The 12,932-nt window shown below is 34.5% G+C and overlaps 1 protein-coding gene across 4 annotated transcripts in view; it reads left to right on the top strand.

Moving 5' to 3' along the window:
- LRP1B (LDL receptor related protein 1B) overlaps nucleotides 1-12,932 on the top strand; it is a 603,435-nt gene that overhangs the window by 483,942 nt on the left and 106,561 nt on the right. For all 4 annotated transcript variants that reach the window (XM_021398823.1, XM_021398822.1, XM_021398824.1 and 1 more), the window contains exons 42-48: nucleotides 2,687-2,876; nucleotides 3,511-3,715; nucleotides 8,950-9,142; nucleotides 9,571-9,696; nucleotides 10,566-10,694; nucleotides 11,568-11,687; nucleotides 12,693-12,806. In XM_021398823.1, the coding sequence (XP_021254498.1) occupies nucleotides 2,687-2,876; nucleotides 3,511-3,715; nucleotides 8,950-9,142; nucleotides 9,571-9,696; nucleotides 10,566-10,694; nucleotides 11,568-11,687; nucleotides 12,693-12,806 (1,077 nt within the window). The remainder of the gene's footprint in view (nucleotides 1-2,686; nucleotides 2,877-3,510; nucleotides 3,716-8,949; nucleotides 9,143-9,570; nucleotides 9,697-10,565; nucleotides 10,695-11,567; nucleotides 11,688-12,692; nucleotides 12,807-12,932) is intronic.

The following is a 12,932-nucleotide window of genomic DNA, read 5'->3' as shown; positions in this document are numbered from 1 at the left end:
AAGAAGTTGTGGTGTGCAAAAGAAGTTGTGGTGTGCAAAAGAAGTTGTGGTGTGCAAAAGAAGTTGTGGTGTGCAAAAGAAGTTGTGGTGTGCAACAGTTGTGGTGTGCAACAGTTGTGGTGTGCAACAGTTGTGGTGTGCAACAGTTGTGGTGTGCAACAGTTGTGGTGTGCAACAGTCGTGGTGTGCAAAAGTCGTGGTGTGCAAAAGTCGTGGTGTGCAAAAGTCGTGGTGTGCAAAAGTTATTACGTGCTTATAGTGCAGAGGTTTTAGTGACTAGATCTCTGTGGACAAAAGGAACAAAGCCTGATATGGTCCTGTTTATACTTCCTGAAGAGAGTTGTCTCACTAGCAGTTTTTTTTGCCAGAACCATACCTGAGTTACATTTCAGAAGGAATTTGTTTCATTCTAGAAGATTGGCCTGGTGTAAATTAAGATGCATATAGTGTAGGCATGGGAGTGTAGGATCCAAGAAAGAAGCAACTGGCTTTCTTAATTTATCATATAGACAGACATACACAGAAACTATGTAAACCATAGGTGACAAGAAACCTGCATTCAGGCATTTTGTAACTGGTCTTAAAATGCTAAGGATGATGGTTGCACAAATCAGTCTGCTGTTTGAATTAACTATCTGTATTTCATAGAATCATATAATAGACTCATAGAATTACTTGGGTTGGGAAGGACCTCAAAGATCATTTAGTTCCAACCCCTTGCTGCAGCACTAAGTCAGGCACTAGATAAGGTTGCCCAGGGCCCCATCCAACCTGGACTTAAATGCAAAAGGCCAGGGACATCCACAACTTCTTTGGGCAAAAACATGTTCTAGCCCCTCACCACCCTCTCAGTGAAAAATTTCCCTCTGACATCTAATTTAAATCTTCCCTCTTTTAGTTTAAAACCATTCCCCCTTTTCCTGCCACTATCTACACTTGTACAAAATTGATTTCCCTCCTGTTTATAAGCTCCCTTCAAGTAATGGACACTGCAATGATGTTTCCCCAGAGCCTTCTCTTCTCCAGGCTGAACAAGCCCAGCTCCCTCAGCCTGTCTTCATAGGAGAGGTGTTCCAGCCCCTCTGACCATCCTTGTGGCTTCCTGTGAACCCCTTCCAAAAGTTCCACAATTTTTCTTAGATGGGAGCTCATATATTTGAGTTCAGTTTCTGATTTACAAAGCAAAAAATGAAATATCTTCCATATCTTAGTGTACTTTTAATGCTTAAAATTGAAAATAAATTATTAATACTATTAAATACTGTACATAAAGAAAGAAAGAATACTTGTAAGCCAATAATCTTTTCTAACGCCGGAATTCTTATCTAGAGGGTAACCTTTGCAGTGGTCAGAATTTATTGTAATTTTCAGGTTTCTTTCAATCCCATTCTTAAAATTATTCACATTCTTGAGTTACTATAAAGTGAGCTGAATGTATCTTTACTCATTAATTCACCTTCTTCAATAGAAATACTCTTTCTACAATTATTCACCTCCCTTTAATGAGTGTCATCAATTTCTTCTATTTATTCTTTAAGAAATGCGCTGCAACTTTTGTACGGATACCCTGTGAAAATGTAGTCAGAAATTCTCCAAATGGTTTAGAAAGAGTAATTAAAAGAAAAAAAAACCAAACAACTGATTAATTGCTTACTTCATGGCTTTAATTTAATGTTGGCACTTTCAGCTTAATGAGAGTTATTTGTGGACTTCCTGTTCTGTGAGTATGAATAGCATGGTGAAACATTACATCTTCCAGCAAGCCAAGAGGAAATTTTAATAATCATCGTAATGTAATCTTCATTATATTTTTAGATTTTGTCTTCTGTAATTCATTAATAGCTGTATAAACCTTCTGGTCTCAAATTACTTGTTTCTAATAAAATAATAAGTGAAGTAATCAGTGTGCATTTCTGTAATAATTCAAAAATAATGGTAGGAATTAATTACCATTTCTCACAGTCTGTCATTTTTATACACTGGAATCAGATGTAATTTATCTTTTCTGGATGTTAAATATATGTTTTAGCTGCTTAGTAATGTTTGCTTTTGTTTCTAAATCACATTTTTTTACAGAGAAAGAATGTTGTATTGTGTTTTATTAAAACAACGTATGATGCTGCAATGTTCTGAGATTCAGTATGTTTCAGGTATTATATAAGAGACTGTTACGGAATGATACTTTGATCCCTATTAATGTAATGTGTATCTGTGTTACAAAATGCATCCAAAGATAAAGTTTAATAGTACAATTAGTTATAACATGCCCAAGACATGGCTTACATGAAGTCAAAAGTTATGACTAATTTACTGCCAGGTTATTATTGCTAGTGTGTTATTATTTCAGGTTATTATTGCTAGTGCATTTACATTATAAGAGATATTGCAGAGAAAAGATTATTTCAATACACATTATAATAGATAAATACAGTAAATAAGTCTGTTAGTATTGATCTTGCTTTCCATGTTTTATTGTTTGTATCGGGTGTTTTTTAATTAAGTATATGAAAAATTAAAAATAAAAAGTTTGGTTCCAGGAAAAGAAAAAAACAACAGATGGAATTATAGAATTGATGGAGTAATAGGCTGAAATATTTTAACTGTGATTTTGCAGGATCAACTTGAAGAAAAAAAGAACTTTTTAAGAAGGAGTTTTATTTGCTGTTTATATAACCATGTCTTCCAGATGTTGGGTCAGTGGAGGGGCTTGCTTATCACAGAGCCTGGGATACTCTGTATTGGACCAGTTCAACCACATCCTCAATCACAAGACACACAGTTGACCAGAGACGTCGAGGAGCTTTCAACCGGGAAGCAGTAATCACAATGTCTGAAGATGATCATCCACACGTACTAGCTCTAGATGAATGTCAAAAGTATGTATTATATCTTTCTTATTGGATTTTGATTTTTAGCTAATATCAAGAACACAGCAAGACTTCTTTTCTTCTTTGTTTCACAGTCAGCTAATACAGCTGAACTCTGTGAAGGTTAAATGAGTTTCTTGTTTTAGGGTACAAACTTTAGTATAAGTTTTCTATAGCAAATGCAGAATTAAACTACAGCATTCTGTATGTTTTCTATGTTTAAGATCAAATATTGATCACATTTTCATGGTACATCACGTTTCAAGAAAGGTCAGCTACTGCAAACGGAGAAAGTCTTCTTTCAGATATCAGTGATACACACAGCAGCAGAATTATTTTCATATTGTTTCACAGGTTATACTTAACTCTAATGGTATATAAGTACAGAGAGATGGTCAGAATTAAACAGTTTCATGAAGAGAAAAATCAGTACTCTTATACATGTTGATAAACTAGGAAACTGCTATAATTTATGGGATGCTGGATATTGCATTTTCTTTTTCACCACTGGTTATCGCAGTTAGTTAGAGATGCCATTCATAATTGTCTGTGAAGACGTATAATTTTGTTGCTTGTTTCATGAAGAGAATTAAATTATAAAATGTTTCTTATTGTTTCCTTTATTATTTTGATTTTAATACAGCTTAATGTTTTGGACTAACTGGAATGAGCAGCTCCCAAGCATCATGAGATCTACCCTCTCAGGCAAAAATGCACAGGTTATCATTAGCACAGATATTCTGACACCAAATGGACTTACCATTGATCATAGGGCGGAGAAACTTTACTTTTCAGATGGCAGCTTGGGAAAAATTGAGAGATGTGAATATGATGGATCACAAAGATACGTAAGTTAAACAAAAATCCCAAACATATGTACTGTCAAGCTGTTAGTTTGCATTTGTTAGCATCTCTAAATTGAACAAAATGTTACAAAAAGATGTGAGCTTCATCTAATATTAGTTGTATGTTAGATTTAAAACTGAAAACATTTTTGAGCTGGAAGTAGTGCTCTATTAACTCATCACATTCCAATCTGTGAAATTCTGAAGATGTAAACACTTAATACAAGGTCTCTGCATGCATTGGTATTGGCCCTGAAGCATCACTGTAGTAAAGAATCTGTGTAAACTTGAGAAACATGAGAATAAATGTAGAAATGAGTCAAGGAGATGGAGATGTTCTGCTTTACATAGGAAGGTTATAATTTTCCTTTGTGTGTGAAACTTTACTGAAACCACTAGAAATTCTCTTGTGCAATGCTTGCAAGTATTACTCTACAAATCTTATTTTTTTCCTTTTCTATCGCTCCTTTTTCAAATACACTTGTACTCTTTCACACTTCTATCATAATACATCTTGGTCCTGGAGTGTTCTGTTAGTTTCAGCTTAAGTAGACATTTTGCTTTGAATATGCTGAAGGGAGTTGATCTGTACTCATGATTTTCTACATTTCTGATATTTTACAAAGTCTTAATAAACTTCTCAGTAGGTGGTTTGGGTTATTCGTTTATTTGCTTTTCCATTTGAGAGATAAAAACGGAGATAGTATTGTATTATTCTTTTTTTTTTTTTTTTTTTTTGCTACGTATATATGATTCAGTTGTATCTTGATTCTAAATATTATGCAAAACCTGAACTTGCTTTTATTGAAGTTTGGGTAATATTGTCAGAGATGACTCATATCACTGGCATTGTTTTGTCAGAATTGCTCATCAGCTAGTAGATGCATTCTTACTAAGAATATCAGAATTCAACCATGAAATTGTATTATCGATCCGGTGAAATATTTATAGGGCAGTTGTTTTTCATTGTTGGTATGTTGTCCAGCCTGATGCGATATCTGGTTTCTGTAACATTAGGATAATATACGTAATAATCATTCCAATGCTATGGAGGTTTGAGTCTGCTGGGATGTTTCAGCAAGGTTTTGCTCCTTAAGAGTAGTGTAAACCAAGTTGTCTTTTCCTCACCTTGTCTGCTTCATTACTTTCTAGTTTCAGTTAGATTAACAAAGATAGCGATTGTATGGTATGAAATGATAATTTAATATAATGATTTTTCTTTCAGGTAGCAGCCTCTTCCTTTATTCTACTCACTATAATAATCTAGTACAAATAAGTGAGTAGCAAATAATTTGGCAGTATTGTCTATTAAGTGGAGTGTTAGAGTTTATTTAATATGCGGTTACTGGAGTACTCTTCCAAGTTTGGAAGAATTTTTTGTTACATATATTGCTTTTTCTTGCTTAAAATTTGTGCAGAGTTGTTTTTTTTTTTAACATTTCTTGTTCTTCTGTAGTTTCGTTGTAACATGTTTTTTGTGGGTTTTCTTGTTGTTGTTGTTGTTCACATTCTCTTGCCTTTTTCATCAGTTTTTGGTCCTGCTTTCAGTTAGATTTAACACTGTGGCCCAGCTGTGTTTGGCTACTTAGAAACTATAACGTTTTTTGTATGAACACAAAGATTGACCTAATAGCAAATAAAGCTGATTTAAAGTTTTGGTTTACAATTTATTGGAAACAGAAGTTATACCTTTTCATTTTTTTTCTTTTCTCCTTCAATATTGTGTGCCCTGGAAATTTTTACAGATCTGGAACTTACAAATATAATTAATGATTTGTAGACAAAAGTCTGATTATCTTCTAACATCCAAGTTACAATGTTTTTTCTCAGTTATCTTTTTGTGGGCCTAAAGATATGATTGTTAATTGATAAACTTTAGTGGTTTCTCCACTAATTATACCCTTCCAGTAATCATAGCCTTCAGTTACTAGAAGACATGTTTTTATTCTGTTGGAACTCTGTATTTAAGCAATGAATTAAAAACAGTTCCAAAGTTGGTGTTCACCTTCTGCCTTCAGTAACATTTTACCAAATCCGCTCATCAGATTACTTAACTCAGAAATGGAAGTTAAAGGATTGACTTTGACTGACTTCTGAAATAACTTTTCAGATATATCATTATATTTATTTGAAAGACGAGTGTGAATGACAGCGTTCTAATTTTGGTAATTCTTGGAAGTTATTCACCATAACATAGGTGTTACTTTGAAAAATAGCCCAGTGAAGGAGTACGAAAGCGAGATTGGCCAGGGTAGCCTGAACACAAATAATACAAAATATTAGCAATTACAAAGGGGAAATGTCTAAGTCCAGTAAAAACAGAATGTGCAAAGAAGTCACAGAAAAGATTCTCACTGGGATCTGAACGTGAGCAACTACACCAAGATGCACAAAGTTCCTGAACATGGCTCTGAGTTGAAGAATCACATTGCTTTATTCCCTCTATATTAAATTAAGAGATATGGAAAATAACCTGAAGGAAAAAAATATCCATTAGAAGGCAAATGTTTTAATAAGGTTGACCGATTGTCTAGTAATTAAATAAACATTAGCCCATTCTCTATAAATAAATATCTAATGAATTTCTTCTGCTTTTGTGTGAATTTTTAGATGAGGTCCAGCAGAAATAAAAAGGCAGAAAAAAAAGTTGATAAACCTGATGTTTTTCAAACATACAGCTCCTAACACTTAGATACAGCTCCTTTTCCTCCCATTATCATAATTTATTGTTACATTTGGGGCTGCTTTCTGAGCTTTTTTTTTTTTTTTTTTTGTGCATTCAAAAAGCAGCTAGGATATTGTGGATAATCATGGAAATTAATAATACCGGAATTGAGGTTTTCGTGATTTTTTCTTTTTTAAATGCTCTCTACTAAGCAGCATAAATACATTATCTGCAGATGCAATGTTTTATTCTTGATGCTTTTCTGTTGCAAATCTGATCGAAAAGATCCTATGTTTCTTGAATTTGCAAATGTCCATGTTGCCTGTTAGCACGTGTTAGATGAAGACCAGAAACAATTCAAAGAGTGAAATACCTGCTAGCTCTTAGGCTTACTAAACTGTTTTGCCAGGGGATTCACTGCATTGTCATTGTTGGGATGGAACTTAATGAAAGTGATCCCCTAACCAGTGATGAAATATGTCCTCTAACCCGTGGAAGCTAGCTGGCTGGCTGTGATAGAGATGCAACACTGTGAATTTGGGACTGATTGCTGGAATATCTTGATATCCAGTGTGGATAGCCTAATAGGAATTAAATGAAAGAAGGAATTAAAGAAAAGACAATGGTACATCTGTAAGGATATTGAGAATAAGGTTTTTCTAATCCTGCAGGCTCACATAAATTTCTAAGAAATTGGCTTAAATTTAACACTAGATGAGGGTTCTCGGTGTCATTCACAATGTTGAAAATTAGTAATGCGTAATTAATACATATGTTGTTGCAAAGAATATGGCTAAAAGTCATAATATTTGGAGGTAAGTACCTTCCATTTAAATGGCGCAGAAAAGTTCAGGCCTGTTAATAAGTAGCTGCTTCCATATATGATTCAACCAAACTGCAAATCTGAATAAATAAATAAATTAGCAGGAGCACTGCAAATTTAGCATTGCATTTGATTTGCAGTGTCTTAAGCATGCTAGTTTCCAACACAGAGAAGCAAAATATTAAATTAATTCCTGAAGAGGGAGCTATTCTGATGGCTGTTACATCTCACTTGAACAAATCTATGGCAAAATGATCTTACTGTTGTTGGCAAATGTGGTGTTTTAGGATCTCCTTTTTTCCCAGTCACCGTAACTGCTATTCAGGCTGTTCTGACAATGTTACTGAAAGATACAAAAAAAACAACCTGCTTTAAAGATAGTACAATGATGAAAAAATACTTTTATTCGGGTAATTGTGACATTTGATATCAACAACAAATACCATGATTATTTTTAGTAGAGTATATCAATGATTTACTAGAAAGGGGAAGAAATCTTTTTATTTTACGTTGTTGTTGTCTGCTGCAGTAAGAATCCAAACAGTAATGAAAACCAACGGCGCAGAACTAGGTGAAACCTCCTGCTGTGGAAATATAGGCTACACTGTGAATGATGTGTAGAGAGATGGTCTTCTTCTGAATGCTTGACTGAATTTAGTTGAGTTTGTACCTTCTGGTTCTCTTTACCTATATATCATCTGGGTATGTTAGGAAGCTGTTCCGTGTATGGTATTCTGTGTCATATAGATTCTCTGTTTCCTACAGAACTGTGTGCTTTTTTCCTCCTGCTTAGCATACATAACAGCTCCCCCATTCCAGCAGTTTATTCACCCTTAGTTAAACAACAGGAAGCATATTCTGCAGCTGCATGATTGCAGATTAACTGGGCATTACACTTGTGTTGATAATGTGCTTCCAGATGAGATATGTGAACAGGTTTTTGCCTGTATTCTCCTAAGTGGGAGCACTGCTTTGGGTCATTTGCTGCTATCAGTTTCTATAAAATTTGTTATTAGTTGGTTATTTTGGAGTTTTTTATGATTTGAAAACATGATTTTTCCTTTCAGTTGAACAGTAACCACTGATTCTGCATTGGATTTCTTTTCTGTGTGATTTTTTTTTGGGTGTGTGTGTTTCCTGAAAACTGTGGCAGTCTATGTCTTGATCCAAATCCTATAAGATTAATATCAATAACTCTGTGTAAATCAGCAAAGTGCTTGTATTGCCTTCTATTATTATTTTTGTTGCAGACAAGCAATCAGCAAATAAAAAAGGAATCAGGGAGTAGTGGGTAGATCCATTTGTGCTAATTACACCTCCAGGCCAGCCAGACAGGGCAGCTCCAGCAGGATTTCAGTAGGGCCACACTGCAAGCACCAGGATCTCCACTGCATGGTCCTGCTGCTGTATCTGCAGGCATCTTTGTCCAGATCTGTAGATACTACTGCGAACATCGATGTGCAGGCTGTACAAAGTACAAGGTTTAGCAACATCAGTGACAGCATCGCTTAAAACAGAGTCAAATTTGATTGACGCTGAATCCTACGGACTTTAAGATGACTTGTCAGGCAACCAAAGGATGAACTTTTAAGTGTTGTTGTGGCACTTTTTCAGGTGCTGTACGTGTAGAAAAATAAGTGTTTTGTCTAAAACTATAAAGTGATGTGAATCACAGCTTGTGGTTTTAAGATTTCTTTTTCAGAGACAACAACCCTTCTCATGTTTCTTTTTTGTACTTATGTGTTCTAGGTAATTGTCAAATCTGGACCGGGCACCTTTCTCAGCCTGGCTGTATATGATGATTATATTTTTTGGTCTGATGGGGTGAGAAGAGCTATTCTGCGTTCCAGTAAATATACAGGAGGAGATACCAAAGTTCTTCGTTCTGATATCCCACATCAGCCAATGGGCATTATTGCTGTTGCCAATGATACTAATAGTTGTAAGTTTCAGAAGAAGATGCTCTATTTCAAGAATTCTACATAATTTTAACTAAGTTAAAATATTTTACTGCGTTCCATAACTTCTTTTGTTCTTGGAGCTACTAACAAAGGTGGGATAAATAGTATTGAATGAACTTTGTCTGCTATGTTCATTCTTCCAATTTGATAGTAGCTAAATCATTTTTTGTCAAATATCTACGGTTTTTAATGCTGTGAGGGGAGGTTTAGTGATTGTATTCAAGGGAACACCATTTGTTTATCTTCAATATGCAGCCCTCTGAGACATACTGACATTTTCATTTGACTGATAAAACTTGAACCAATTGCCCATAAATCTGAAATACAACAATCTTTGCTGTCTCTAATAGATTTGCCACTGAAGCAAGTTTAATAAAACAGAGTCCATCTTCTATTGTTTATTCTTCAGGTGAATTATCTCCTTGTGCTCAAATGAATGGAGGTTGTCACGATTTATGTCTTCTGACTCCTGATGGACGAGTGAACTGTTCATGTAGAGGGGATAGAATACTGATAGATGATAACAGATGTGTGAGTAAGTAATACTAGCTGATGCAATGCTTTTTCTGTGGTGTGGTGAAGCTGACTGTAACAAAGTCAGTTGGCCCACGTCATGAATTTGACTTCTCCTGTATACTTTAAATTGCTCTAAACATCTGTTTTTTACTTTTTCTTTTTTTTTTTTTACAAATTTTGGCAAAGCTTGGCATATAATAGGCTTTAAACTATTTTACATCTGATAAGACTTTTGTGAGGTTAAAAAACATTAATATTTATTAATTCCTTAAATTCCAGTTTGGATATGTGTGTTCTATTTAACATTTCTTATACTAAACTAGATGAAACACGTACCTAATTGAGGATTCTTAGTTCTAACAATGATGATAAAGGGCAAAAAAAAAGAAAAAAACAGCGCTTTGATAAACATGATTGCTATTCTAAGGACTCTGTAAATGATAGAGAGGATCAGATTTCATTTTGTCCAGAATCCACATTTGCAGCACATTTATACTTCATATTTGAACAGTGGTAGCAAAGTCATCATCTCTTCAGTGATGTAGCTTGCTTCACTACATGTTCCCATTCCCATAATTTCATGGATCTTTGGCCACATTTGTTGTTTACAGTCTCTCCCACCTTGTACTGGAATTCACCCCAATATGAAATTTCTGAAAATTTCTTGTTATTTAGATATCAGTCCTTAATGCTGCATGGTATCAACAAAAGTACAAATCAGCCCTGCAGGTCATCAGTGTGGGGGAGCTTCCACGTTTTGATGCTGTAGGTTTTTTTTTTTGTACACAGATGTTTGAAAAGAGATATTAAAATTACAACCAATATTACTCTTATTTTCACTAAGTGTAAAATGTATAAAAATAATGTGTTATTATATTTTATTTTTAGCTAAAAATTCTACTTGCAACATTTATTCTGAGTTTGAATGTGGAAATGGTGAATGCATTGATTACCAACTGACTTGTGATGGCACTGCTCATTGTAAGGACAAGTCTGATGAGAAACTTTTTTACTGCGGTGAGTGTTTCCAGACATTTCACCTTCAAGGTTATACACTCCTATATTGATTTCTCTGTGTCTTTTCTACTAGCCCATTCCAACTGGTCACCAAAACAAACAACAAGAAGAAAATGCTAAAGTACTCGTTTAATTAAAAAAACAAAAAAAAAAAACAAAATAAAACTGATACTACATGGAGAAAAAAAATTGCGTGCCTGTAGCTCTTGGACTTCTCATTGTTCTGATATCCACATCATAGCCTTGATATCTCTTTTGTTTCCCATAGGAACGACTTAATGTTGTATGAAAACTTCTCCTTATTTTTATACATGCTTCTTCCAGAATTTTATGAAAATGTCTGCTTTAACTCCCGGAGTTCAATGTGTCATTTGAATAGCCAAGGTTGATACCAGATAGAGGAAACGTTTCCTGTAGCATTATAGTTTCATAAAGTACTTTGGGGAGGAGAGTAGTTTGGACGAACAGAGAGAAAGTCATATGGGAACAAATTAGAAAGAAAGTTGTATCCGGTGAAGAATCTCAAACGACTTGTTTCTTGTCATTCCAGAATAGCAGTCAGTTGTAGGTTTACTAAGATGCCTTATTTTCAATACTGGGAAAAAAAAAAAAAAAAAAGCAATATCAAACAGCTTGTATTTTTATAGATTTTTGTTATTTTATACACCATCTTTTTGCTGAATTTGGTTTGGGGTAAATATGGCATATTCCGTTCTGTTTTATCTGGATTGCTAATGCTGTGTGTCACATGCATGACAAAAGTGTGCCAAAGCAAATATGCTTAAAATGTTTTTCTGGAGTGTGTCTGTTTGATTTTAGAGTAAGGATATTGGTATATCAAATCTCTAATTAAATTATGTTCTTGTTTTCCAGAAAATAGAGGCTGTCGAAAGGGTTTCAAACCGTGTTCTAATCGACGCTGTGTTTCACGTAACAAAGTATGTGATGGTAGAAATGACTGTGGTGACAACTCTGATGAATTTGATTGTAAAGGTAAGTGGCAGTTACTTCCAAGGTGATTTCAGACTATTACTTTACAAATATATATTTTGTGAAGAGAAGTAGTTAGAAAATGCAAGTACTTTTACTGGAATTACAGGAGTTGGGAATTTTCTTCATTGTTTTTAAACAAGAGCAGGTGCTCACTGCTGTGATTGAGATTGCGTGTTGGGACTGATAGCAAGACTGAGTTTGGTTTACATCTGCAGTGCTCTAGAAAGAGATTTTTTTTTGGCTGTATAAAACTCCAAATATAGTATTACTGCTTCTTACTTAAAGTGTTACATGAGGCAGTATCTTTGCAATGGATGGAAAGGATAAGAGATATGCTATTCCTTCTCTACATCTGCTGCTCTGTTTCGTCTTTGAAGTAGTCAGTTTTCTTTCTTTGCTTCTTGGATGCATTGCAATGTTTATGTCCTTTATAAAATGTATCAGCATTGTTTTTCTTTTTATATCAGTATTGTTTTTTCATTTTAAAACATGAATATTTATATTGTGCTTCTGTCAATGAATGAAAACTAGCTCGCAGATAATGCAAATCCTTAGTTACACTCCAGAAAGACTGGAGGAGTAATTATGCCACAGTATAAACCATAGAGCTAAACCATATGCAGCTCCAGCAGCTACTTTTATGCAAGTACTACATGGCTTTGAAAACATCTGAATGTGGGTAGAGAGAAAAGTATACAAGGAAGAACTTCCATGTGGTGTTAAATGAAAAATTGTAGAGATTCATAGATTGTCCTGGAAGGGCTTGTTCCTCCTCACATCATGATTATCTCAAATTGAGTTGAATTATCTAAAGAGAGATGTCGAAGCTCAATAAAGAAATTTAAAAATTAGAAATGTACTCTTTCAACCATATTAAGCCTTTTGAAGGAACAGTAGGTTCTAATGCACCATCCTAAAAGTCAGAAACTATAAATATAATAATTATAATATTCATCTGAACTGTTTATTGTGTTAATTTATACCTTTTGTATCCATACATTATAGATTCAACATGTGCTTCAACAGAATTCCGTTGTGCAGATGGGACTTGCATTGGAAAATCAGCGCAGTGCAACCAAATCATTGATTGTGCAGATGCTTCAGATGAAAAGAACTGTAGTAAGTTTGTGTTTGTCTGTGCTTCATTTTAGCATCTGTTTCATGCTTATTCCTTGTTATATAGCGGGTCATTCATAGTCATTTTTTGTTGGATAACAGCAGTGGCATAGTCTGTGCAAACTCAAA

The sequence above is a fragment of the Numida meleagris genome, chromosome 5, assembly GCF_002078875.1.
Source record: "Numida meleagris isolate 19003 breed g44 Domestic line chromosome 5, NumMel1.0, whole genome shotgun sequence".
Lineage (NCBI taxonomy): Eukaryota > Metazoa > Chordata > Aves > Galliformes > Numididae > Numida > Numida meleagris.
The sequence above is the reverse complement of the archived record's forward strand: the minus strand, read 5'-3'. Positions and strand labels throughout refer to the sequence as shown.